This window comes from Quercus robur, chromosome 4, assembly GCF_932294415.1.
Source record: "Quercus robur chromosome 4, dhQueRobu3.1, whole genome shotgun sequence".
Classification (NCBI taxonomy): domain Eukaryota; kingdom Viridiplantae; phylum Streptophyta; class Magnoliopsida; order Fagales; family Fagaceae; genus Quercus; species Quercus robur.
In genome coordinates this window covers 7,286,754-7,313,586 of record NC_065537.1, presented here as the reverse complement: position 1 = coordinate 7,313,586, position 26,833 = coordinate 7,286,754, and the positions used below count along the sequence as shown (strand labels likewise).

General features: G+C 34.5%; 1 protein-coding gene across 1 annotated transcript; it reads left to right on the top strand.

Moving 5' to 3' along the window:
• The first annotated feature begins 3,561 nt into the window (after positions 1-3,561).
• Positions 3,562-10,161, top strand: LOC126720477 (guanine nucleotide exchange factor SPIKE 1-like). Its single transcript, XM_050422976.1, has 5 exons — positions 3,562-3,686; positions 3,824-4,171; positions 4,241-4,573; positions 8,904-9,089; positions 9,290-10,161. The coding sequence occupies exons 2-5, from the start codon at positions 3,893-3,895 to the stop codon at positions 10,037-10,039; spliced, it is 1,548 nt and encodes a 515-aa protein (XP_050278933.1). The 5' UTR covers positions 3,562-3,686; positions 3,824-3,892; the 3' UTR covers positions 10,040-10,161.
• The last annotated feature ends 16,672 nt before the right edge of the window (positions 10,162-26,833 follow it).

Here is a 26,833-nt window from a genome sequence, read left to right as displayed (position 1 = left end):
TTTAAATTGCAAGTTTTTGTAATTTAAAATTATGCATAATACATAAACTTATAGATCGTATAGTAAATAATATCCAGTTGACTCAAAATTTTATATGTGTATCAAGAGTGTAAAAAATATATAATTTAACAGTTAGATTTTCAAAATAAATAATAATGTTTATTTTATTGAGTAAGGTTATAGCCTTAGGCTACAACCAATTTTATAACTAAATTTTGTCCTATCAGTGATCAAATATTTAAATTTCATGTTTTTGTAGTCTTAAACTATGTATAAAAAATAAGTTTATAAATTGAATAGTAAATAACATCTGATTTGAACGAAATTTGATATACATATTAAAAGTATAAAGAACATGCAATCCAACAATCATATTTTCAAAATATGTAACCATATTAACTTTTAAGTAAAAGTTTGTAGTCATTGCCTACAAACTTTGTGCTTCAAACATTCAAACTTTTATTGTGAGAAGAAGCAAACCCTCATCATTGTAACTGAAAGTAAGTTTATAAATTGAATAGTAAATAACATCTGATTTGAACGAAATTTGATATGCATATTAAAAGTATAAAGAACATGCAATCCAACGATAAGATTTTCAAAATATGTAACCATATTAACTTTTTAGTAAAAGTTTGTAGTCATTGCTTACAAACTTTGTGCTTCAAACATTCAAACTTTTATTGTGAGAAGAAGCAAACCCTCATCATTGTAACTGAAAGTCCGAGTTTGTAAGCTCCCAACAAAAGAACAAATAAGTGGATAAATTAGAGGAAAGAAAAATACAATAAATTCCACAAAGTACAGGAGAACAGGAGAAATGACCATGATTTTGGTTCAAACTATTTAAGGCAATTGCTACAAACCAAAAAATAGGCTAAAATTCATTCCAAGCATGAATATGCTAGTACATTATGCCCTGCAAATCAAACAGGGAAAGGAATCTAATTATATACCCTTTCTCTGATAAGCAAAGAATAATTTCAGTTAAAAAGAAGAGGAGTAACTCAAGTTTAAATCAAGAAAATTGGCTACTGTGAGTGACGTGATTGATTCGATCTCTGTGACTTCGTCTGTTGGCAGTTGGCTTGAGTTTGAGGCAGTGAGGCGTTACTTTGAGGGACTGAGGCATTGCTTGCTCTGTCTTTACTCTTTAGGTTTGCTTGTTTTAGGCCTTCAGTGATTTCTGATTTGATTTGCTCTATATTGGGGTTTGGTTTTTTTTTTTTTTTTTTTTTTTTTTTTTTTTTTGAGAATCCAAGGGTTTGCTACCTCTATAATCTGTTGGGCTTGCCATGGGCTTGGCTCTGTTACAATTTTTTTTTCTTTCAGATTTTGGTTCAAAATTTATTTTTTTTTATTATTATTTTTTTCTTGAAAGTAGAATACCCCTAAATTAATTAACCAACAACTTAAAAATAGGGTTAAAATAGTAAATTGGAAAAAGAAAGTTAGTTATTGCTTTTTTTACTATAAAAAATACCCCTATCTAAAACTTAAAAATGAGGTTAAAATAGTAAATTGAAAAAAATAGTAAATTCCTAATTCTACATTGAAATGTCTTTCTGCTTCTAATAAACTCCTACTTTTACGTCGATTTAAATTCCTACTTCTACTCACTAACTTCCTACAAAATATGATTACTATTTTGTTAGTTTTAAAACTCCTCCAATCTACAAAATGCACCCCACATACTATTATTATTATTTTTTACTTCATCACAATGTATTTGTTTCTTCTATCTTTTTTTTTTCTTTTTTTTTTTTTCAATTTTTAAAAAAAAAATTTCATTACACCCTTAAGGTTTTTTTTTTTTTTTTTTTTTTTTTTTTTTTTTAGATTAGAAAAAGTAGAAATCTCAAATTATAATAATTTGCATTTATTATAATTTGGGATTTCTACTTTTTCCAATCACCAAAAAAAAAAAAAAAAAAAAAAAAAAAAAAAAACTCTAAGGGTGTAATGATTTTTTTTTTTAATTTTATTATTATTTTTTTTAAAGGAAGACAAAAGAAACATATACATTGTGATGAAGTAAAAAAAAAAAAAAAAAAAATGAATACGTGGGGTGAGTTTTGTAGATTGGAGGAGTTTTAAAACTAACAAAAGAGTAATCCTATTTTGTAGGGAGTTAGTGAGTATAAATAGAAATTTAAATCAACGTAAAAATAGGAGTTTATTAGAAGCACGAAGACATTTGAACGTAGAAATAAGAATTTATTATTTTTGTCAATTTACTATTTTAACCCAATTTTTAAGTTTTAGGTAGGGGTATTTTTGACAATAAATAAAGCAATAACTAACTTTCTTTTTCTAATTTACTATTTTAACCCAATTTTTAAGTTGTTGGTTAATTAATTTAAGGGTATTTTTGATAGAGAAAAAAGAAATAATTAACTTTCTGAATCCTCTTAATATATACAGATATATATGTATATATTTAATTTGTGGGTGTTTCTAATTTTGTGATTGAGGGTGTTCCAATATAGATCAAATATCTAGACAAGTTTGTGTTCACGATTTGCCAATTGTTCTAAATATTTAGAACCTAACAATTTTACTATTCAACTTATTTTTTCTACTATTCATGAGTTCTATTGCACTTTTTGGTACTTTTCATGAGTCCCATTGTGCTATTCCAACTAACTATTACATTTATTTACAGTACTTTAAGCAATAAGTTTTTAGTTTCAACAAAATAAGCGATATCCAAACACACTTTAATGATCCCATATGCATATTGTAGATGAAATGCCTGTCTTTTACAACCTAAATGCCGTTGAAAAGTGTGAAGTTTTAATTGTTATTTTGCAAATTGTGCGCAATCTTGAAGATGCATCACTTGTAAAAGCGTGGCAACAAAGCATCGCTCAGAGTAGATTATTTTTCAAACTCTTGGAGGAATGCTTAGTTCTTTTTGAGATTGCTACTTTGTTCAAAACTTTACTTCCTCTTTGATGATGTGATTTGAGTTTTTTTGTCAGTTAATTTTACTTCTTGTTTTGGTGATCGCATAGCAACATTGATACTCTTATCATTTCCATCATCGTTGATTTTTAATTTTTTATTTAAGTCTATATTTTATTTGTTTTAAGACTTTAAAGTTAAATTAGAAGTATGAATATTGTCTGATTTCATTAAGGCAAAACATTGAAGATAATAGATTTACTTCCAACAAATTGTAGTGGTCGACTACTAACAGCAATTGACTGTGTGGACATTTATATATATATCCTCCTGGCTTGTGTGTTGCTACTTTTTCCAATTTTAAAAACTTAGGGTAGATGTTTTTCATTAAGCTTAAACTTTGGGTCTCAAAGAAGTCCACATAGTACAGGTATTTTGAATCCCTTTTTGGTAAAATCGTAACTGTTTCTACCCTGTGGTAAATGCTTTTGGAAATTATGTACTTTATTGTCTCTTTCATGAACAAAATATTTTTGAAGTTGAAAATATTCACGGCATAGAACATATTCATTGTATCCTCAATACGCCTTGAAGCTCTAATGCAGCCTCAGGGAACACCTGAAAATGGTTATTTATGGCAGAGAGTGAATTCCCAATTAAGCTCCCCTAGCCGGCCATATTCCTTGAGAGAAGCTCTGGCTCAGGCATAGTCTTCTAGGATTGGAGCTTCTGCACAAGCACTTCGAGAATCTTTGCACCCGATATTGAGACAAAAATTGGTACAGTTTTGGATAGAAAAATCGATTGCTTGTTTGATTGCTGCAACAGCACCATTTACTCCAAGAAATGACTATTATTTTTGTTTTACATTTATTGTAGCTATTTTAGGCCACTGATAATTTCACATTCACTCCAGCAGCTTTGGGAAGAAAACTTGAGTGCTTCTGTCAATCTCCAGGTTTTGGAAATAACAGAGAAATTTTCCATGATGGCTGCCTCCCATAGCATCTCTACTGACTATGGAAAACTTGATTGTATCACAGCCATATTAATGAGCTTCTTTTCCCGAAATCAACCTGTGTCTTTCTGGAAAGCTTTGTTTTCTGTCTTCAACAATGTCTTTGATCTTCATGGAGGAACTCTAATGGCAAGGGAAAATGATCGTTTCTTAAAGCAAGTGACTTTCCATCTACTTCGACTTGCAGTTTTCCGAAATGAAAGCGTCAGGAAAAGGGCTGTTATTGGGCTCCAGATACTTGTGAAGGTATGACAGAAGTTCATAGATTGCTGCTTTTGTTCTTAACTTACATTATTTTATTTATATGTTTTGCAGAGTTCCTTCTATTGCTTCATGCAGACAGCGAGGTTGAGGGTCATGCTGATTATCACATTATCAGAGCTGATGTCTGATGTGCAAGTGACTCAGATGAAGCCTGACGGAACGCTAGAGGAAAGTGGTGAAGCACGACGGCTTAGAAAGTCTTTGGAGGAAATGTCAGATGAAGGTAAAAGGCCCAACCTATTGAGGGAGTGTGGACTTTCTGATAGTGCTCTGGTAACAATTCCAGAAAGATCGGAAGAGAACAGGTGGTCCTGGTCAGAGGTGAAATATCTCTCTGATAGTCTTCTTCTTGCCCTTGATGGAAGCTTGGAGCATGCACTATTGGTAAGTTTTTAGCATTACTAGTAAGTTACCCGTGCGATGCACCGATAATGTTATAATGTTTTACATAAAATGATTTTGGAGAATGTTGTACATGTATAATAGCATAATTGTTATAGAACTTTATTAGTAATGAGTTCATTATAAAAGCAACAATTATAAATTGCATACATATATCCATCATAATTATTGAACTGAAATAATGAGAAACAAAAAATAAATTTAAAACATAAAAAACACTCCTATTTTAACATCAATGTTTAATCAAATCCTATTAAAGCTCAAAATTAAAACTAAAAATTCTAGTGAGTGCAGTTAGTGCCAAATTTGCCAAGTTTGATTTGAAAACACTCCGTAATTTTTTGCAAGTATCCCAAACTAATATCAACATGACCATTTGCAATATGCAGTCATTTGAAAGTTACAAACCACAATGGTTAAAAAGTAATTCCAACATATAAATTTCCCTTAAAGCTTTCAAATCTTCAATCCTTCATCATACATAGAAAACTTCATTAATTTTGCATGCCTTAAAATTATAAATTATTATTAATTAAAAAAGAAAAGTTCCTTCTAGCTTGAACATTAAAAATAACATCCCAAAAGAAACAACAGGGAAAAATAAAACTGGCCTTAAAGAGACATTCCAATTTTGATGACACATTTGTGATTTTGGCAAAGGTGTAAACTGTGGAGAGAGAGCAATTGGATATGATGGGATCCTTTGCCATTGCCTTTGTCATGGGATTTCGTAAACTACTTTTTTATCTGTCTGTAATTCCAACAAAAAACCCAACACGTCGAAATTGAAAACTCTAATGTTAGATTGATAACAACATAATTAAAACCTAACCCTCTATTGATTTACACAAAATATATATATATATATATATATATATATATAAATCAATTTAGTTAATTTTTGTTAAAGCATTGTATTCGTGTTCCCTCTTATTTACCCAAGAATGCAATCACTTTTCTAGAATAAATTTTCAAAAGGGGAAAAAGAATAAAATTTCAAACCCTTACTCATCATATTTGAACTTCACAGAGTCTAGAGATTTGCCTTAGGAGTACCCGTTTGAAGCACAATCCATCAACATTTTGAGTTATAAAAGCGTGTAGCTAAAGATTTTAGAAAAAAAATTTAAAAAGGAGAAATGTAAAAAAGAAAAGAAGAGAAGTGATTGTAAAAGTTTTACCTTGAATCTCTCAATTCCTCTCTTTCTCAACCACATAACTCCAAAACTTTCACAACAAACAAATCACCACCACATCCAAATGAATTGGGCCATTAAAGCAAGACACTGCTAGGATTAAGTAGAGCACAACATTCATAAAAAATTGAATACAAAGTGTTGTGACTTCTGAATCTACATATAAGGATTGGTTAGATCCCTAAAATAGTACAATTCCTTTTTCTTGTTTCTTGTCTATTTAGTACATGATGTACAGAATACTGCAGTCTGCAGAATGTTTGTACATACATGTCATCTTAAGATCTTAATCTTGGACTTAGGAGGAACTCACATTTTCCATATTCAAATGTGATAAGAGACTCACTACAAATCCGTAATGGGAGATGAGTAACACGTGCAACTTTTTCATCTAAAAGCCTTTTAAAAAAGGAACGTCGACCACAGTTTTTCTCATTATTGTTTTATTTCATTCTCTTTCCAGTTTCTAAGATCTAACGTGACCTTCTTCATCTTCTCTCTCCCCAGTATCACCATTGACACCATAGAGGCAGAAGCACCAGCTTTAAAAAAAAAAAAAAAAAAAAAAAAAAAAAAATCAACAATGAAGAACTGCACATTACTAACATAGATTTCAGTCCATACCTTATCATCATATTGACAAGAATAACTGAAAAGATTTCACAAACCCACCATATTAGCCAAACTGAAATACCAAAAAATTACAGAGCATAAACATGCAAGAAGGTAATGAAAGAAAATTTTCCAAAACAAAGATTTAAGACTTCTTTCTTGGCCATAAACTTCACCTTTTGAACCACAAAACAAAGAGATCCCCACCCTTTTTCAGATCACCATCCACCTCCTCAGGTTAAAAGCATTGGCTTTGGGTGGTGGTGTTGCGGGTCTGGGTTTGAGTTGCAAATCGGCAGTAGCGTGGGTGAAATGGTGGACATTTGGGCTGTCTGGTGGCGGTGGTAGGTGGTTTAGGCTTTCAGTTTGGCTAAAATGGTGGGTTTTGGGTTTTCAGTTTTTGCTGTGAAATTTTTTAAGTTTGGCTCAAGAGATGATGGTGAAGTTATAGATTTGTTTGGTGATGGTGATGAAGATATGGTGGTGATGTCGTAGAGTGAAAGGAGAGGCAAGAAAGATGAAAAAATTAAAGAAATTGTTAAGACTTTTGTTAAGACTCAGGGCTGGAAGTAAGGTAAAGCCTAAAATGTAACTTGGATAATTGCAAGGGGCAGGCAAACGAAGGGTTAGACGCAGGGTTGAATTAATGGTATACTTGAAAGTTTAAACGTTAGAGGAGTGAGGAGGAGTAATACAGATGAGGTGTAATTACTTGAAACCAAAAAAAAAAAAAAAAAATTAAAAAGAAAAGGAAGATGGATAGCTTAAATAAGAGCTATAGAAAACGCTAGTTGGCAGAACCTTATGCACTTTCGCATGAGGTCTCTGCTTTTATATATATATTGATTTGCATCAGCTTTGAGTTTGAGAAACAGTCGGAATAATTACTCAATTAATAAACACTACGCCCTGACCCTATTAGGATGGGAATGTTGCACTAATCAGGGTTAAGGGTTGATGCCTCACATCCCAAGACAAGACTGACATCTTTTTTAAACTTCTGTTTTACATTCTTGCTTTCATTGTAACTGGCACATCTTGTGTGGACATTTAACATTGCTTCTAATTCATGGTGGGAGATAAGTCTTATAGAGCTGCTTATTTCCATATATTACTTATCTGGGTTTGTAATTTTATCAGTAGGTTGTATAAGTATTTTTGCTTTGGCAGAGTATGTCTTCTTTCATCAAAGTCAAAGTAACCTACAGACACATGTAAAGTTGGACACTTAAAAGGACACATTTCCTAGAAGTACTAGTAACTTTGACAATTTACATGTACTTGAAACAAACTTAAATATTCTTAAAAATCCTTTCTATAAATTGATAGGGAGCCCCTTCCCTCGCCACTCCTTACCCCGAACTTCCCACCTTAAAGTAGGCCTGTGCCAGGTATGCTAGAATGGCGAGGGATCAATTTAAAGAGGTGACCTGATTCTCTACTCCCTATTGGCACAGGGATTAGGGATGGCAATTTTTCCCCGCCCCGCTTAACCTGCCCCTTCCGGCTTCGCCCCGCGCGGGTTTTCCCCGCCCCGCAAAGGCAGTGGGGCGGGGATGGGGCAAGATTTTAGCCCCACACCACGGGGCAGGGCGGGGATGGGTTTAGACCTTTTAGACCCACCCCGCCCCGCCCCTCCCCGTCCCCGTCCCGCCCCGCATTACTAAGGGTTATAATTGTAAATTTTTCATACCCTAAAACCCTACTATTTAAACAAACATATTAATATTAGCATATTTTATTCTACCCAATGTGATTCTCTGTCTTTATTTTGTTATGTGTTATATTATTCAATTTTTTTCTAAAAATTGATTTGATTTGATGGGATAAATTTGTAATTTCAAGTATATTTTTATTAATGAAATAAGTTTTATTAAAAAAATTGTACTAGTTGTAGGGAAAATTAACAAAAAGTAGAGTTTTATGGGGCGGGGCGGGGCTTCGCGGGGCCCCAAGGGGCGGGGATGGGGTGAGAAAGTATTCCCCATCATGCGAGGCGGGACGGGGATGGGGTAAGACAAAACCATGCGGGGCGGGGACGAAGACCCCATCCTTCAGCCCCGCCCCGCCCCATTGCCATCCCTAACAGGGATGGGATTTTATTTGGGCAAGTGGCAGATATAGATTTTAGGAATAGGGTTAAGGTCAAGATAGGGTTTTTGCAGTGCCAACCCAATAGCGTTTAGTCAAATTTATGTGGATGTTTGATAGAGTGCTTTTGAAACACGAGGTAAGTTATTATTACAAATTCAATTATAATTGACAACTGCCATGGAGTGGATGCTGTGGGATATTGGGTTGATAAGAAAGAGAGGAGCTTCATACACACAGAGACATATCTTTGTTACCATTAATAAGGAAGTTTGCGCATATTTGCGCAAATGGGATTGAAGAAATTTTTCCAATTTTGAATGTGGTCATTACTTTCCTACTTTCTTGTCCTGATGAGTAAATGTTATTGAACTAGCAAAAATAATACTATCAATTTCCCCCTTCTCTCACAGGGATCTGTGATGACTATGGATAGATATGCAGCTGCTGAAAGTTTCTACAAACTTGCAATGGCATTCGCGCCCGTCCCAGATCTTCACATAATGTGGTTGCTACATTTATGTGATGCATATCAGGAAATGCAGTCTTGGGCTGAAGCTGCCCAGTGTGCTGTGGCTGTTGCTGCTGTTGTGATGCAGGTAGTAAACTGTTATTGGGGCTTGTGGTTCAACCACCCTCAGTCCTTATATGGAAAGTTGACCTTAGAAAATCTACCTAACTATTTCCCTATTTTCTCACCTTGTACAGTGCAGAGCTGTAAAGTTGACTTCATGATTTGCTTACTGTTGCTTAAATATTAACTGCCTTTTGCTCATATGTCTAATTAAATTTACTGCAGGCCCTTGTGGCTAGAAATGATGGTGTTTGGAGCAAGGATCATGTAACTGCTCTTCGTAAAATTTGCCCAATGGTGAGCAATGAGATCACATCAGAGGCTTCTGCTGATGAGGTAGAGGGATATGGTGCTTCAAAGCTCACAGTTGACTCTGCAGTGAAGTACCTTAAGCTTGCTAATAAGCTTTTCTCTCAAGCTGAGCTCTATCACTTCTGTGCCAGCATTCTTGAGCTTGTAATTCCAGTTTATAAAAGCAGGAGGGCATATGGGCAGTTGGCTAAATGTCACACATTACTCACTACTATCTATGAATCAATTCTTGAGCAGGAATCAAGCCCAATTCCATTCACTGATGCCACATACTATCGGGTGGGATTCTATGGTGATAGATTTGGGAAGCTTGATAGAAAGGAGTATGTATACCGGGAGCCCCGTGACGTTCGGCTAGGTGACATAATGGAGACACTTAGTCATATATATGAGTCTAGGATGGATGGCAATCACAGTTTACACATTATTCCAGATTCGAGACAAGTGAAGGCAGACGAATTACAGCCTGGAGTCTGCTACCTGCAGATAACTGCTGTTGATGCAGTAATGGAGGATGAAGATTTGGGAAGTAGAAGGGAAAGGATCTTTTCACTTTCCACTGGAGATTTCAGTCCCTCACTGCAGAATTATCCCATTACATCCCTGCCATTCTCTCGCAGCTTTGACAATGTTGTAGCATTATTTGTTTTTGGTTCTGCTTGATGTGTCCATATTATTTGTTTTCTTATTTTATTATTATTTTTTTTCGATGATGTACAAATATGCGTATACTAACTTTAGTAGGTGATGTTTAGAAAATGAAAATTGCTAGTCTCTCTCTCTCTCTCTACAGAAAATACCCATTTGGTGGAATGGTAAAATTGCGGCCATAATTTTTGCTGATATCATAGTTTGGAGGATTGAATAAACAAAGAAAGCTTAAAACTTTTTTTTTTTTTTTTTTTTGAGAATGCTTAATGCTTAAAACAAAAAATTGAAGTGCAAAAAGTTGTTGCAATTTTATCTCTCACATTGCATCTTCGTTATTTTTGTCGTACTGAGTAAACCTTCCTCTTGAACCTATTTTGATTATACTACGTCACTTAATGATGCGTCACTTGTCAACTCGTGGCAGCAAAGCAACGCTCAGACAGACTAGATTAATTTTCAAACTGTTGGAGTAATGCTTAGAATTTTTTTTGTTTTGTTTTTTTTTTTTTTTTTTTTTTTTTTTTTTTTTTTTTTTTTTTCTTTTTTGAGGTTGATGCTACCTTGTTCAAAACTTTACTTCCTCTTTGATCATGTGATTTGAGTTTGTGGGTCAGTTAATTTTACTTCTTGTTCAGGAGATCGCATAGCTATGTATGTTGATACTCTTATCATTTTCATCATCGATTGTTTTCAATTTTATATTTTAAGTTTATATTTTATTTGTTTTAAGACTTTAGAGTAGAATTAGATGTATGAATATCGTTTTATTTTCATTAGGGAAAAACATTGAAGATGATACATTTGCGTCCAACAAATTGTAGTGGTATACTACCAACAGCAATTGATTGTGGACATGTATAAAATTGTGTTTTATTTGTGATAATATCAGGAATTTATCAGCAAATTTGATGGTTCTATAAATAGGATGGATTTGTACTTTAGAAATATTGTAACCCAAGAAACAAACTTTTGTTTGGAATAGTTTGATTTTCTTAACAAAAACAATGAGACATTATGTTTAATGATATCAAGAAAGGAATACAAATGTTTCCTAGGTTTATCAATAGACTTTGAGTAGAGAAGGACATCATCAATATATCATAATTGATTATACTAGTTGTACTAGTTAACTCTTCTTTTACCTTACAAGCAAAAAGATGAGGCAGACTATCAATGAACTTTTCTTTCCAATAAGGTTTTCAGGCTATCATTACGAAGCATAACTCTAGAGATGAAAACGTCTTGATACCATCTATAATTAGACATGGTAGGACATTGCAAGTTATTTAAAAAAAACACTTATAGGAAATAGAGGTAGAAACAAAATTTTCCAAGTAGGAATGGAAATAGAGGTAAAAGCAAGTTTTTCCTATGCTAAAAAGGAGCTAGGAACTTTTTGTGAACAATATGGCTTTGAGCCATTAGTTGCTCCCTCCAAGACATACTTTAGTTTCTTTGACTTTTTAGACTACCGTAATAAAAAGATAACTGTAATAGAGAAAACGTTATCATGGACAAAGACAGAAAATCATGAAAAAAGTGTACCAAATTTATACACCCTTTGAGTCAGTTGTATTGAATCAAAGTAGTGGAGTCTAAGTGTTGGCTACTCCTATCAAAAGACCTAGTCTAAGTAGGAATGGACGAAAAATACAAAATTAAAAACTAGGAAAGTAAGGGGAATCTTGGAAGAATATAGAAGCTTAGACAATTGAGTTCTTATTACAATTGAAGCGAAGTAGCCTTTTCATAGGCAAAATTAGACACTAATTGAATGGTGAATAGTGAGCAATAATTTAACTTTTTTACTATCATAGCAGATCTTCAACAGCTTTGTCGGTATGTGTCGATAGTAGCAATGTAAATAATGACTTCAGCAATTTTTTCGGTATTTGCCAACAGTATCATCTTTTGCAATTATAGAACTAAAGTAGGAAATCAGTATTCAGCTAAGTCTAGAGTAGCAATTGAGTCCTACCCAAACAAAGTCCAATTTAAAGAAACTATTTTTGAAGAATTTAGAGGTAGATAATTTTTCATTAAGCTTAAGGTCCCAAATAAGTTCAGTTAGGAATAGGATAGGTATTTTGTATACCCTTTCGGTAAAATTGTAAATGTTTCCACCCTGTGGTTAATGCTTTTGGAAATTATCCGTTCATTTCGGCTCTATTGTGGCCTCTTGTATGGGCCTTTTCAGGCCTTCACACCCATTTGCGGGTCTTTGTTTTTGCTTGACTAGTTTTTTATTTCAAGCCCAAAGGTCTCTTCAAAAGTTGGGTACCAATATGGTGTGTATCCTCAATGAGCCAAGCCACACCACTCTAGTCTCTAGTAAACTGGCAATGAAGGGATTTTAAGTTTCCACTAACTCTTCCAAGGAAATTGATATTCCACACTAGTTGAGCTGTGTGATCATATTAATTGGAAAATCCCATTTTGCTATTTTAAAAATTATAATCGGCTTTAACCTGACATCGATTTCTAGCCATGCGTGCATGGTGAATTAGTATGAATACGCAAAAACTGTTACTTTACTTTTAATATTTTACTTCACTTAAATTTAGTTTGCAATGAAATTTTTAGATTTTACTTTTAATGTCAATATATTTAGTTTAAACATTAAGACTACACGGTGATCATCTCACCACATGTTTAGTTTTTGCTTTTAGATGGATACCATAGCTCAGACTGTTGAACATGTTATGATAACTTAAAACAAGATTGACATCATCAATCCTCTAACCGTGAAGGAAAATTCATCCAAAAGTTGCAACCGGGTTGTTGCAAATGATGGTTATGATATATACTTTTTTGGTTTTGCTTATTATCAAAAAGCATGTAACCAGTGGTGTTGTATCAATATATTGTATTTTAAAAGTAAGCATCATTAGACTGTATATTTATTATTATTATTAAGGATGTAGCTCTATTTCCATTTTTTATTCTAGACTGGACTTGACTTTTCATTTTTGGGTAATTACACTCTCCTCTATTGAGATTTGGGGGAATAACACTTCACTCCAAACTTAAAAGGGAAAAAACATGAGAGATTTGAAGAAAATAATATTCCCCACTCCATTAATATTAGTAATGATATATTCTAATTAAAAAAAAAAAAAATTCTCTTTACCTAAGTTTAACCATGGTTAGTAAAAAGAGAATAATATAAACTCAATTCTATCTAGTACGTAAATTGTAAACAAATTGACTTAATTTTTTATTTTTGTGAAGAAATTTTTTTTTTTTTTTGACTTAAACGAAGACTGAGCTGCATATTCAACTGATATTTTTGAAGTTTGAATTGCGAAATATAGGTATTTACTATCTCAATATGCTAAGTTCTGGTTGCTTATTAACCTTACTTAGTAAAACATTGTTTGTTTGAAATATATATATATATATATATATATATATATATATATCTTAACAACCCCTCCCCACCCAAAACACATGAATTATAATCTAAAAAAAAAAAAAAAAAAGGGTGACGAGTCTTGATTATTTAGGTGTACCTCATCATAGGCTCATCATAGGGTAGGTTAAGTGTAGACATTTGAACTTTGAAATGGAAGGTAATTTTAGAATTCTACCCTTAACCAAAGGACAAGTTAGTATACAATATTTTTTTTCTCCAATTTAATAGAATTTAGTCAAATGAATGTCAAGGGGGAACTATTTTTTCCCTTCAGGTTTGTGATAAAGTGTCATTCCCTCAAAACTCAAGGAAAAGAAGTTTAACTAACCTCTTTTTTTTTTTTTTTTTTTTTTAATTATTATAATAAAAGTTCCTTTGCCAACTTGATGGCAAATCTATGATTAATTAAATCAGATTTTCTTTAAAAAAAATGATAAAGACATCAAAAAAGAATGAAATATCACATGAGGATATTGATGAGTGGTTAATATATTTCGAATCTCATTATTATTAAAGAAATTTTGAAAGCAAAAACAACCATTTTACTTCCCTTCATTATAATTTTGTTATTTTAATGTACACTAAATTTTGTTTTGGTTGTTACAAAAATTTTATTGAAAAAAAAAAATTGTGCAACATATGTACCAATTACTAGCATAGTTTTCAGATCTAAACCGTTCAAAAAACTGGTAAAGGGAGAGGTTCAAAGTTTTTAAGGTCGAAACAAGGTTCGATCGAGGTAGAACCGCTATGACATAATAATTACTTTAATAATTAATTAAAACCTAAATATAGATATTAAATTTATAAAACTAGCAAAATTGACTAATATATCTATATATGTGAGGGAAATTTAATGATTTTTAAGCATATATTTAATAATTAAATAAGTAAGTTAATAAATAAAATAATAACCATGAAAAAATTATAATTTTTGATTAATTTTTGAAGTAGAGTTGAATATCTTTGAAGGATTTTAATTTTATATATATATATATATATATATATTATATTCCTTGTAAGAGATGGATAATTTAATTATGTAGAATAGAATTGTGTTAAGTTGTTTTTATTTAAAAAAAAAAAAATTTCGTTGAGTTTACTTCAAGTATTTTTTTAGTTATTGTTGAGCATCAACTTGCAAGCTTAGCTGAGTGGTTAGGCTCGTGCCTAGGTTCTAAACTTGGAAAGCGCACTTTTTTGATTTTTTCTTATTTAATAAGCATGCTTGAACTGGGGTTGGACTGTACGGTTCATGTAGAACCGTGCATGTTTGAACCAAGATTGGATCGTATGGTTCATGCCACCAGTTCTGCATGAACTGTGCGATCCAACCCTGGTTTAAGGGGTTCATGGAATTAACAATAAATTTGGTTCTCTATGCTTAAAAAACTGGATTTTAGTCCGATTCCTGGTTAACCCAATTGGATTGCCTGGTCCGATTCGGATCTAAAAACCATGATTACTAGTATATAAAATAAGCAAAAAAATATATTTATAAATTATTTTTATTCCCCAAACACACTTAGTTAGTGAAATGATTTTTTTTTTTCAATGACTTTCTTTTTCAGATAATTCAACAGTTTGTGGGGAGAGAAGGAATTTAAATCTTGTATGTTTTTTTATTGAAAATACCACTTCACATGCAACAACCAAAATGATCATATTCTAATTTTCCCATAACTTGTTGCATGACATCTTGGATCAAGAGTTTCATGTTGAGATAGGAAGAACCCTCCATTGCACCCTTGGCCATCTCCCCAAGCTCTCTAACTCTCTTTCTTCTTTCTTCTCCTGCATCTCCTTCTTCCATCAACTGATCTATAGCCCTTGTAAATTCATCCCTATTTAGCACCACCCCAAACTTCTCTTCCTCTACCCAGTTTACAACAAATTCAGCCCCTAAACTCACACCAACCTTCAACACCTGTACAATAAACTTTTCATTATAAAACTGATCAGCAAACAAGGGCCAAGTTATTATTGGCAAGTAAGGACGAACCCAAAATTTTAAACTAGAGGGAGCCAAAGTTTAAGAAAGAAAAAAAACTCCAAATAAGCATCTATATAGTATTAACAAATTATAAATACACAAAATCATTATTTCTTAATACATTATAAAATCCATATAAGTATCCATATAAAGCATTAAGTGCGGATCAGCACTTCCCTTAAGAACTAGAGCGTTGACTGCACTAACAGTTGCAGTCCTTTGTGGTTTCATGCAATAACTCCAAACCAAATTGTTTCTAACACTTATTTGAGGTCCGCCCAGCTCAAACACATAAACAAATACATTAACAGTGTGTGGATTCCAATTATAAAATCTCTTATCGTCAAATATGAGATCACCAAAAAATAATTGTTATCTTGACATGATGATAAAAAACAATCATCATAGAATGGAGACATAAAGGTTCAAACACTATCATATATATATATATATATACACATCAACGCTGCTACAAAATCAAGCAATAAGCTAAGAAATTCACATACCCTCCAAAAGCCATTTCCAAACTCAAACTATTAAAAAAGTCATTCCCAAACACATAATCTATAAAACTCATTCTCAAATTCTTAAGCGTAATTGGACTCTCAAAGTTTTATTTTTCCAACTACATTCATTATTCTCAACGGTCATAAACAATCATAAAAACCACATTAAGCGCTTAACAAATCAAACATCGAAATTTATTCATTTGATAACCAAGCCTGAAAATTCCCAAACCACACCACTCTAAATACCAAGCTTACATTCAACACCAACCACAAACACTTGACCAACATACCCATGACCTCAAATTCGAAGCCCCCATATACGATCCAACAAACCAATCATAAAAAAATTCCCATATTTTGTCCGGTACCACCCTAGGAAGCAAGGGTGCAAATTCGTGTTTAGGTGTGAGTACTGTGAAGTGACTCAAAATTTTTTGAAAAAATAGAGTGTGAGTGTGGTAGGATACGTTTACTAATAAATTATTAAATATTTATTGTAGGAACACATTTTGCAACCCAAGCCCAAGATGTATGGGATATTGGCCCAAGATGTATAGGATATTGGCCCAGTGAGCCTAGTACAATAAATTTGTAGAGAATGGGTCAAAGAATTAGGCCGTAATAAATTTGATAACGGCCAGTATGGATTTAGATGATGATCAAGCAAGAACAAGGAACATAAAACTGAATGAATTCACTGTCCGAGGACATAAGTTTTCATATAAATCAACTAAACAGGTTACAAATATAACTTTGATTGCTACAATGTTTTTCTCTCTTCATTTTCGGGTCCCCATCTATGAAGGACCACTTACATTATATAGTTTCCTTTAGACGATCTTGATCCTACACTTGTCAATCATTTGAGCCACTACTTGAGTGCTTGTCCCATCAGACACCCTTTCTGACTTTTTGTGAATTGTGGTAGCCAAAGTAGCACTGTTCAGGGGTCTTCTCCACATAAATACGACCAGAAGTTTAGCTGCATGGCACTCAATGTGGTGGTAGTAGTTTTCTCTTAGATATTTTTGAGTTCCCATCCTTCTTGTGTGTTCATGATGCACGTCCCTATCATTAGAGCTTCCTCAAAGGTTCCCTTGACTATTGGGACATACATTTGAGCTGTACCTAGCATATCTGAGGAGTTATTCCTCCTCAGACCGCCCTCCCATTTGTATCTCACTCATTAGATTCTAAGCTTGACCCATCCAACACCATTCATTTGTTCTCGGATTACTATGCTCTCGGCCAAGAGCCAAGGCCCAATGTACAATTTGGGCCCTTAACCCTACATTTATTTCTTTAAAAAAAATATTATATATATATATATATATATTCATATAATGGTAATATATACCAATTTAAGAGAAATAATAAATACAAATAATTTAGTAATTTTAATTTAATTTGTTTAACCTACAAATAATTTGACAAATATATAATAAGTTAATAAATAAATAAAAAATCAAATCAAGTTTATTTTATTAATTTTTTAAACAAGTATTTCGGCCAGTTTCTCGCCTAGTTTCGGCCTAAATCGACCCAAATCAGCATGAATCGAAAAATGAAAAAAAAAAAAAAAAAAAAAAAAAAGGATAAGCGAATTGGGGCGTTGATGTGTGTTGAGTGTGGGTGTCGTGGCCCTAGAGCCACACCTGTGCTTCCCACCACCCACGTTGTAAACATACAAACCCATATCTCCCACCCACACACAAATAATAATAATAAAAATAAATAAATAAATTTCAAAACTAAAGAGGACAAGAATGAAGAACCCATTCAAACAAAATTTTTCATTTTGGTAGCTCACTTTACTAATTTCATTTTCCATCTACTGTTGCACAGCACTCATCCTCGCAGACATGATTCAGATACCACCATTCCCACAATTTTGGTTTTGGACTCAAAGATGGTCCCACTAAATACTAAATAGTTAAAAACAAGAGTAATGGCGACTCTAGGAATATTTTTTAGGGTGATCACTAAGAAATTTAAATTATACAAAATTTAATAAAGATACAATTTGAATATATCAACGTCACAAAAAAAAAATGCAAATACACAAAATATTACAATTTTTTATACTAACAAAGAGAATAAGGAAAAAAAAAAGACTAATAAAAGATAAAGTGTAAATTGAAAATGCTGATATGAGAAAAATAAAGTGATCACAACAATTTCATAACAAATCTTATGTAACAAGTTGTTAGCATATTAATGGTGGGAAAAACATGTCAATATTGAGCTTGAATTAGAGCAACAACTTACCACATAAGATTTATTGTGAAATTGTTGTGGCTCTTATATTTATTGAACTCAAATTCTTATGAGTCTCAAGTAAAAGTGTTCAAAAATTTTATTAAGGTGGTCAAAATAGGTTAATTTAGTAAATAATATATTTTTTAAAAGTATATATATATACAATTTTTTCAAGTCAAGGTGGTTACGGAACATATTAATTTAAAATAATTATATATATATATATATTTTTTTTTTTGCATGTATAATTTTTTTTTTTTTTTTTTTTTGACAAGTGAGGGTGGTCCTAGGACTGGATCTGGATCCTCTCCATTTCTATTTGAAATGGAGAGTGTCCAATTAAGGGTTAGGATTTGCTTAAAAAGAATCTAAGGTCTACAAAGTGCCACCTCAATTAAAAGTTTTTAACTTAACCAAATAACAAATAACTATGGTAAACAAAGTTAACTATGGTCCAAAAAAAAAAAGCACTAGATCCTTGTGTCCGGAATTTGGATCCCCTTCAAGACTCAGTTCTTCAATCCCAACTGCCCATCAGCCACCGGCCACCATCTTCGCTATTATCACGCTACTGTGGACCCATGAGTTGATTTTCCAAAATTGGGGCGTCATTTCTCTCTCTCTTGTTCTTCGTTTGGCTTTTGCTACAGGCCCTGCGAGATGTGAATTTCACGTTTATTTTATGTTCTATGGCTGTGATTTATGGCTTGTTTTATATATTCAACTTTTGATGCTTCGTTAGTCTTTTGGTGTTTCTGAATATGATGAACTTATGGTGGTCTAGTAATTTAAGAAATGGGTGAAGCAATCAATCAAATGATCCAGAGCTTTGAAGCAAGGGAACAGTGAAAGTGAGGATAAGGATAGACATCAACCTAGCATCATCGTTATTATTATTATTTTGTTTGGATGAGCTATGGATTAATGGATTGAGTTTGTGCCTTAATTCAAGGACCATTGATAAGAGTAGTATTGGAGTTCAACAAATAAGATTTCTAGTTTTTTGGAGAGTTAAGTTATTTAGATTGTTTCATTTATTTGAGTTATCTTTTATTCTATTCGATTGTATCAACTTGTAAACTACACTGTAATTAAGCAATGAGACTTGAATAATAAAGCAAGCAAATTAAATCACAAATGGTCTTTTCTTTCTCATGTTCTGGGAGGTTAGTCACCTCTAATTTGACTAACCTAATTCAATAAACACCCTGCATAACTAACAAAGAAATTAGAAATCCTTTATCCTTTACATATAGTCAACTTTTGCAAAACCATTTTTTTTGTTTTCTTTTTTGCCTAATTTTGGATTATTAACGTTTTGAGACATCAAAAAATGGAATTAAAAGTAGTGATTATTACATCAATGAAAAAGAATGATGTAGTCGAAAATTGAGAGCAAGCCAAATCAGTGTTTGATACAATACTAGAAGAAACTAGACAAATCAGTGTTTGATCACTTTGGTTGCTGGTGGCTGATGGGCACTCGGGGTTGAGATTGAAAGGATCTAAACCTGAGGATACGGTTGCTGCCTTGTTGGGAACCTAGGGTGGCTTTTTTGGGTTTTGGACAAGAGTTAACTCTGGTTACAAAATTTGAATTTGCTATTTGATTAGGTTAAAGCTATTAAATGAGGTGGAATGTTATAAGCCTTTGATTGTTTTTAGGCAGATCCTAACCCTTAACTAGAAACTCTCCATTTCAAATAGAAATGGAGAGGATCCGGATCTGGGTCCACCCTTACAGACAAATAGAGCCGCTAGTGAACAAGAGGGTCCTCGATGAAGGACTTATAGTGTTAGAAAAAGGACAATCTTGCAAAAACAGAGCTCTGTGGTAGCAGCCTTGCCTCTATAAAAACCTTCACAAACCCGATTCTCCTCCTCGACCGCATAGACTGACAAAGTAGAATGACGGTAAGACTGGGTGTTAGGGTCAAGATACACAACTTGACACACTTTGGTTTGTTGTGAATTGTGAAGGGTGTCACATTTTGGTATCTTGACCCTTACACCCAAGTTCACAGTTATCCCCCAATTTACAAGATCTCTTATCCACCATCTTCAAACCCAATCCTGTTTGGTTCCTGAGAAAACAGACAAAGAAAAAACATAGTTTTTTAATCTTTTTTGTTTCATGGTGCTTTGAAATTCATTAATGTTTGGTGCACTTTGTAACGTATTTTTATTGCATTTTAGGTTTACATTTTTTTTTTTTTTTTGGTTGGAGAAACCATATTAGGTTTAATTGGGTAGTGGTTTTTACTTTTGGCTCCTAAGTGATGAAAAATATGAGATTCATAATTTTTTTTTAATTGTTTTTAGAGCAACCAATCCATATAGATGGTTCAAAAGAGAAGAAAATGTTGGAAATTAGATTGAGATGTGATTTTCTTTCTTTGGAGTCATGTCTTCCATCTGTTTGTAGAAATGCTACTATGAGAGACAAAGTAAAAAAAAAAATAGTAAAGTTGATCAATTTTGAAAAGTCTTGAACTTGGTTGGCATTGGCCATGACAAGGATAATTTTGATTGCTTGCTATGGAGGTGCCCAAAAGGGATGATCAACCTTAAAAGGGATAATCAATCCCAAAAGGGATGATCAACCCCTAAAAGGGATGATCAATCCTAAAAGGGACGGCCAATCCCAAAAGGGATGATTGACCCCGAAAGGGATGACTGACCCTCGAAAGGGATGACTAACCCTAAAAGGTATGACTAACCCCGAAAAGGATAATCAATCCCAAAAGGGATGATTGATCCCTAAAAGGGATGACTAACCCCAAAAGGGACGATCAATCGAAAGGGATGACCGACCCCCGAAAGGGATAACCAATCCCGAAAGGGAAGACCAACCCCAAAAGGGATTATCGATCCCAAAATGGACGACTGACCCTAAAAAGGGATGATCGACCCTTGAAAAGGATGATTGATCCCAAAAAGGATGACCGACCCTCGAAAGGGATGATCAACCCTAAAAGGGGATGACTAACCCCAAAAGGGATGATTGATCCCCAAAAGGATGACCAACCCTGAAACGGATGACTGATCCTAAAAGGGATGATCGATCCCAAATGGATGACCGACCCCAAAAAGTGATGACCAACACGTGGGTTGATGAATTAGGCAATCCCTGATCTTTACGACTCGTCCCCCTAGGGTTTCCATGGGGCTTACGTGGGGCCCACTTATGCATCCTTGTATGGAAATTACTTGCATATCATGACCAAAGGCCCTACTATGCAATCAAATATCTTATATATGGAAAGGTGATCCTGAGTATCTTAGGACCTTTCTCTCTACAAGGAAATTCCCCCGTATCAAGGGATTCATGTCAGTTCTCTACCACTATATAAATCACAAACATTACCTTTCTTGAGGTATGTGAATCCTCCCTATCTTTTACACTCTTGAGTTTTTGGAGAGTTTTCTATTACTGACTTAACCTTCGGAGGGTTTTTGGCTGGTACTCATTGGTGCCCTTTGATTGGTTCTTCTCTTTTATTCTTCAAGTACATCCAATAGCACGTGTGTGGACGATCAAATCACTGATGATTTTTGTGCATCATTAGTTGGTGCCGTCTGTGGGGACAAGTGATAAGCTATATTGTCGTTTCAAAGACAAAGAGTTGTATAGTCTTAACACGATCAATGGTTACCATCAACTAAGAGCTTGAAAACCCACCCAACACCTTAGAGAAACAAGTGCAAACCTTCACTACAGTAGTTGATCAACTCACCCAACAAAATCATGAGCTGGAGTGAAAGTTGGGCCTGCACAACGAACAACATTCAAATGACCAAAATGACGAATAGGGCGGTGGCAAATGCAACAACAAGCGTCCCTTGATGAACGATGACCGGGAAAGGGACGACCAAGATGAAAGCATTTGAGCGAACCGACGAATGTCAAAAAGCATTTTAGGAACTAAGGCGTACCTCGCATATCCACCATTCCTCAGTCCATCCACACCCGATGAAAAGCTTCCCTGTACTTGGTCATATCCCCCATGGCTATTAATTCAGCTCTTATCCAAACTGAGGATCGTATGCAATTACCCGTACACTAGAATAGCCAAGTGCTTAAAGGAGTAAAAGAAAGATATCCCCCCATGGAGAAGTTGGCCTTCACTCTAATCACAGTAGCTTGCAAGCTTAGGCCATTATTAGAAATGCACACCATAGTTGTCTAGACGAACAAACCCCTCGGCCCAAGCATTAGTTGACTTCGTCGTAGAATTTACGACGAACAAGGCGGAAGGCTGGGGGGCAGCCCCATAGAAGGTCTGAACAGAATGATCATCCAACAGACATGTTGGAAGGACTAGAGTAGTCCTACTATCTCTTGAAGGGGATGTCATAGAGTGTACCGTCCGACTCTAGTTCCCGATGACCATAATGGACTAAGTACGAAGTTGTACTAACGGGACTCGATTTAGCCAAAGCAGCTAGGGTTTCATCAGTTGTCATCCATAGCAACTCCCAAGTTGTCATCAAGCATATCAATGGAGACTACGAAGCCAAGGGAAAGCGGATGAAGAAGTACCTTATCCTTGTCAAGAGACGGACATATCAAAATTTTGCAGCAGAATTTGCACAAGTCTCATAGGAAGGAAAGGAACATGTTGATCGATTGGCCAAGGCCGCATTTGCTGAACACATGACTATCGATCATCAGGTACTATCCTTCACCCAACACTCCTCTACCATTGAGGAATTGAAAGTACAAGTGATATCAACAAGTACTGATTGGAAAATTCTAATCACCTCCTTCCTTAAAAATGGGATGATTCTGGACGACCACAACATGTCCCAAAGGTCGAAAGTTCGAGCATCACGCTTTGTGCTGATAGGAGAGGTTTCTCCTGACCATACCTAAAGTGTTTGATCCTTGACGAAGCAAACTATGTCATGAGGAAAGTCCATGAAGGGGTGTATGGAAACCACTTGAAGGTGTAATTGTTGGTCCACCACAGGCTCATACAAGCACGGTACTATTGTCCTACCATGCAGAAGGATGCCCAATCCTACGTAAAAGCATGAAATGAGTACCAACACTTCAGTAAGATCTCATGGCTAAACACTACGAAGGGAAGAACGAAGAAGAGATCCATCTACACTTGAATATACTAGATGAGGTCAGGGCAATTGCTGAACAATGAATGGCCCGTTACACCTCATGGCTAAACACTGTAACACCAAAGTCAAACCTTGACACTTCAGCATTGGGAACTTGTTTTAAGGAAAGTGACCATAGCTGCAAAGGATTCAGCACAAGGAAAGTTAGGACTCAACTAGGAAGGACCATACAGTATCATTGATTGCAACAGAAATAGGACCTAATACTCATCCTAACAGGATGGATCAACAAACAAGGATGCCCATGGGCACCTAATCCTCATCCCAACGGGATGGATCGACAACCAAGGATGCCAACGACACCTAATTCTTATCCAAAACTAAGTCCAACCTACGGGATGGACTGATCAAGGATGCCAACGGGCACTTGTTCCTCGCCCAAAGACTAAGTCCTACCTATGGGTGGACTAACGAACAAAGTCGTCTACAGATGGACAATCCAACATAAAGTCATCCCTAAGAGGGAAGGGCAACAATCAAAGTTGCCTATGGATGGACAGTCTAAAATAAAGTCATCCCTACGAGGGAAGGACAATGACCTAAGTCGCCTCCGGGTGGATAGACGACCAAAGTCGCTTATGGGTGGACAGTCCAAAGTAAAGTCCTACTTAAGAGGAAAGGACAATGTCCAAAGTCACCTACGAGTGGACGGTCCAAAGTAAAGTCTTACATAAGAGGGAAAGACGACGACTAAAGTAAGTTCATCACCGAAAGGGAAGGATGACGACCAAAGTCAACTACGGGTGAATGAACAAACCAAGCCACTCACAAGTGCCTTGGTAAAAATTCTAAATCTTCCTACCAAGAGGTGAAGGGACAAACCAAACCATCCACGAGTGCCTTGGTAAAAAATCCAAATCATCCTACCGATGGATAGGGGGATGAACCAAGCCACCCACGAGGTCCTTGGAAAACGATCTAAGTCTTCCTACCTACAAGGTGACAAATGAACCAAGTCACCAAGGTGATGAACGATCCAAGAAATCCTCCAAAGATGATTGACTCAAGTAGAGATCATCTAGCCAAGTCACCGAGGTTGTAACATCCCGTCAGTTTAAAAAAAAAATGTAAAGTCAGCATTTTTTTGTGGACCACGTGTGCCCCAACCTAACCCCACTCCCCACCACTCATTTTCACCCACCTTTCTTCTCTCTTTTGGCCGGCTCCCTCTTTTCTTTCTTTTATTTTTCTTTCTTTTCTCTTAAACACACACTCACCCACCGGCCTCCACTCCAAATCACACAATCTCACCATCATTTTTCCAGCAAGATCACCAGAAAAATACTTAGGAACCCCAAAGCATCTTCATCATTTTATTTGAGGTAAAAAAATTTCTCATCTTTTTGGTGGGTTTTACACTTTTGCTTGAGGTTATTTTTATCTAAGCTTTAATAATGATACACATGTGATTTATGAGTATTGGAAGTGATATTTATGTGTTTTTATATATGGGTTTTGTATTGGTGGAATTATTTGATGAGTGGGTATATACTTTGTGCTATTGATGACTACTTAAGGTTTATGTATGGTGAAAAATTTAGGGGTTTTAAGTTATTACATGTAATTGTTGGTAAATTTAATTTTTCCATTGCCATTGGGTTTATTTGTAGTTAGTTGAAGTTCTAAATTTCTTATCTTGGAGGATATATTGATTTTGCTTTCATGGTTCTCTTAATGATGTAGTATAAATTTTATGGAAGCTAGTCATAATGTTGGAGATGATATTAAATGGGTTAACTTTGTAAATTGGAGTTTGTCTTGTGAATCTAATTGTTGAGAAACTTTGGAAGTAGAATATATTATTATTGATGAGGTTAGATACTAGGCTTGTCTAATTAAGTGATTAATTGGCAATTCCTAAATTGTGGCTAGATGCAATTTCAAGTTCTATGCTTATTGTGATAGGTTTACTTGATATTGTTTAGGTTCTAGCTAATCTTCTTGGAGCTTGGAGAATTAGGATTTTGCGGTTGCGAGGTAAGTAGCTTTTTAATGGAATTTTGAAAATATAATCATGTTGCATAAATGAGACACATTTTTGAAAACTACCTATGAAAACTATATTTTCCTAAAAATTATTGTGTCGTAACCTTAATATATACATGATTATATATATGAAAATGCATCATATTTGGTATCGCATTTAGGGAATGCATAAACTGTTGATATGGAAAAATAAGCATCTTTTATTCACTCTTAGATAAGGAAATCTTAGATTTTATGATATATTAGAAAATTTAAAGATGCTTATCTCGTCTTGTTATGTGGGAAATTGTTAGAAATTTTTTTGACAAGAATGAAGTTGAAAACCTTACAAACTTTGTGGAAGTTTGATTATTTAAGTTTTTCTGAAACTACCTGGTTATAAACTATGTATTTGAAAGAAAATGTATACCTGTGAGCTTTATGTGGTTTTAACACCATGCCATGTGTGATTTTCCGATGATCACTTGATATGGTTTCCGTAGTCTTTGTGACAATGGAATCAAATCTAGGTCAGTGCCCTTTCACTTTGGATGACGCGTTCTACCCTGTTGTCCATGGGGGGAAAAGGTTCCTTGATTGTGTGTGGGTGAAGAGGCTGTCCATGGGGCCAAAAGACCACATGCAAGAGAGGTCCTATTAGACGCGCTCTCTTTGCTGCCCATGGGGGGAGAGAAAAACCTTGAGGGTATAAGTGAGGCTGCTGTCCATGGGGCCAAGAGTTTGCATAACAAAGAGGACAATATCACGCCAGTTGTGAATGGGTGGATCTCCTGACCGGTTTATGTGGTAGTGTGGTATATTTATAATAAGTTACCTTATGTTAGATATTATGGATTTGGAAATTATATTGTTGGTGCTCACAGATTATAGTATATAGTTTTAAGGTATTTACTTTGAGAAACTTTGTGTTTCATTATTTAATCATCCTTATCATATTATTATTATTGAAGATGAAACTTGCATTTCCCTCACCCCCATTAAATATGCTACTTACTATGCTCTGTCTCATTCCATTATTTTCTAAACTTTTCAGAGTAGGCAACAATTTTTTGAGACAGCTTTTGGTAGCTAATAGTAGTTAGACTAACTACTGATGGAGGCTGAACTTTTGTAATGGATATATTAGATGGTATACATCTTAGACTAGGCTTGACTCATTCTTTTGTATATTATAATGGTTATGATTGTATTCCCACTTATGGGACAAGTGGTTGATATGTAATTGTTTATTCAGATTTCTATTCTTTTGTGGCCAATGGTCCTTGTAATTAATGCTTAGAGCTCTGACTTACTCTAAGAGTATATTCTATGAGATTATTATGAAAATTCTTGATGTTGGCACTTGATAGGATTTATGTGGATTGAATTGTCAAAAAGGAAAAATTTACAGGTACTTGAGACGTCTTTCTCATGCTTTGGACTCTTTGGGGTTTGGGCATGACAAAGGTGATGAATGATCCAATATATCCACTAAGGATGATCAACTCGAGTAGAGATCATCCAACCAA

What these genes read in the sequence shown, in the direction of transcription:
- LOC126720477 (XM_050422976.1), top strand. Translation starts at nt 3,893, where the DNA reads ATGATGGCTGCCTCCCATAGCATCTCTACTGACTATGGAAAACTTGAT. An exon ending in GGCTCCAGATACTTGTGAAG is followed by an intron (nt 4,172 to 4,240) that starts GTATGACAGAAG and finishes TATGTTTTGCAG; the next exon opens with AGTTCCTTCTATTGCTTCAT. An exon ending in GCTTGGAGCATGCACTATTG is followed by an intron (nt 4,574 to 8,903) that starts GTAAGTTTTTAG and finishes CTTCTCTCACAG; the next exon opens with GGATCTGTGATGACTATGGA.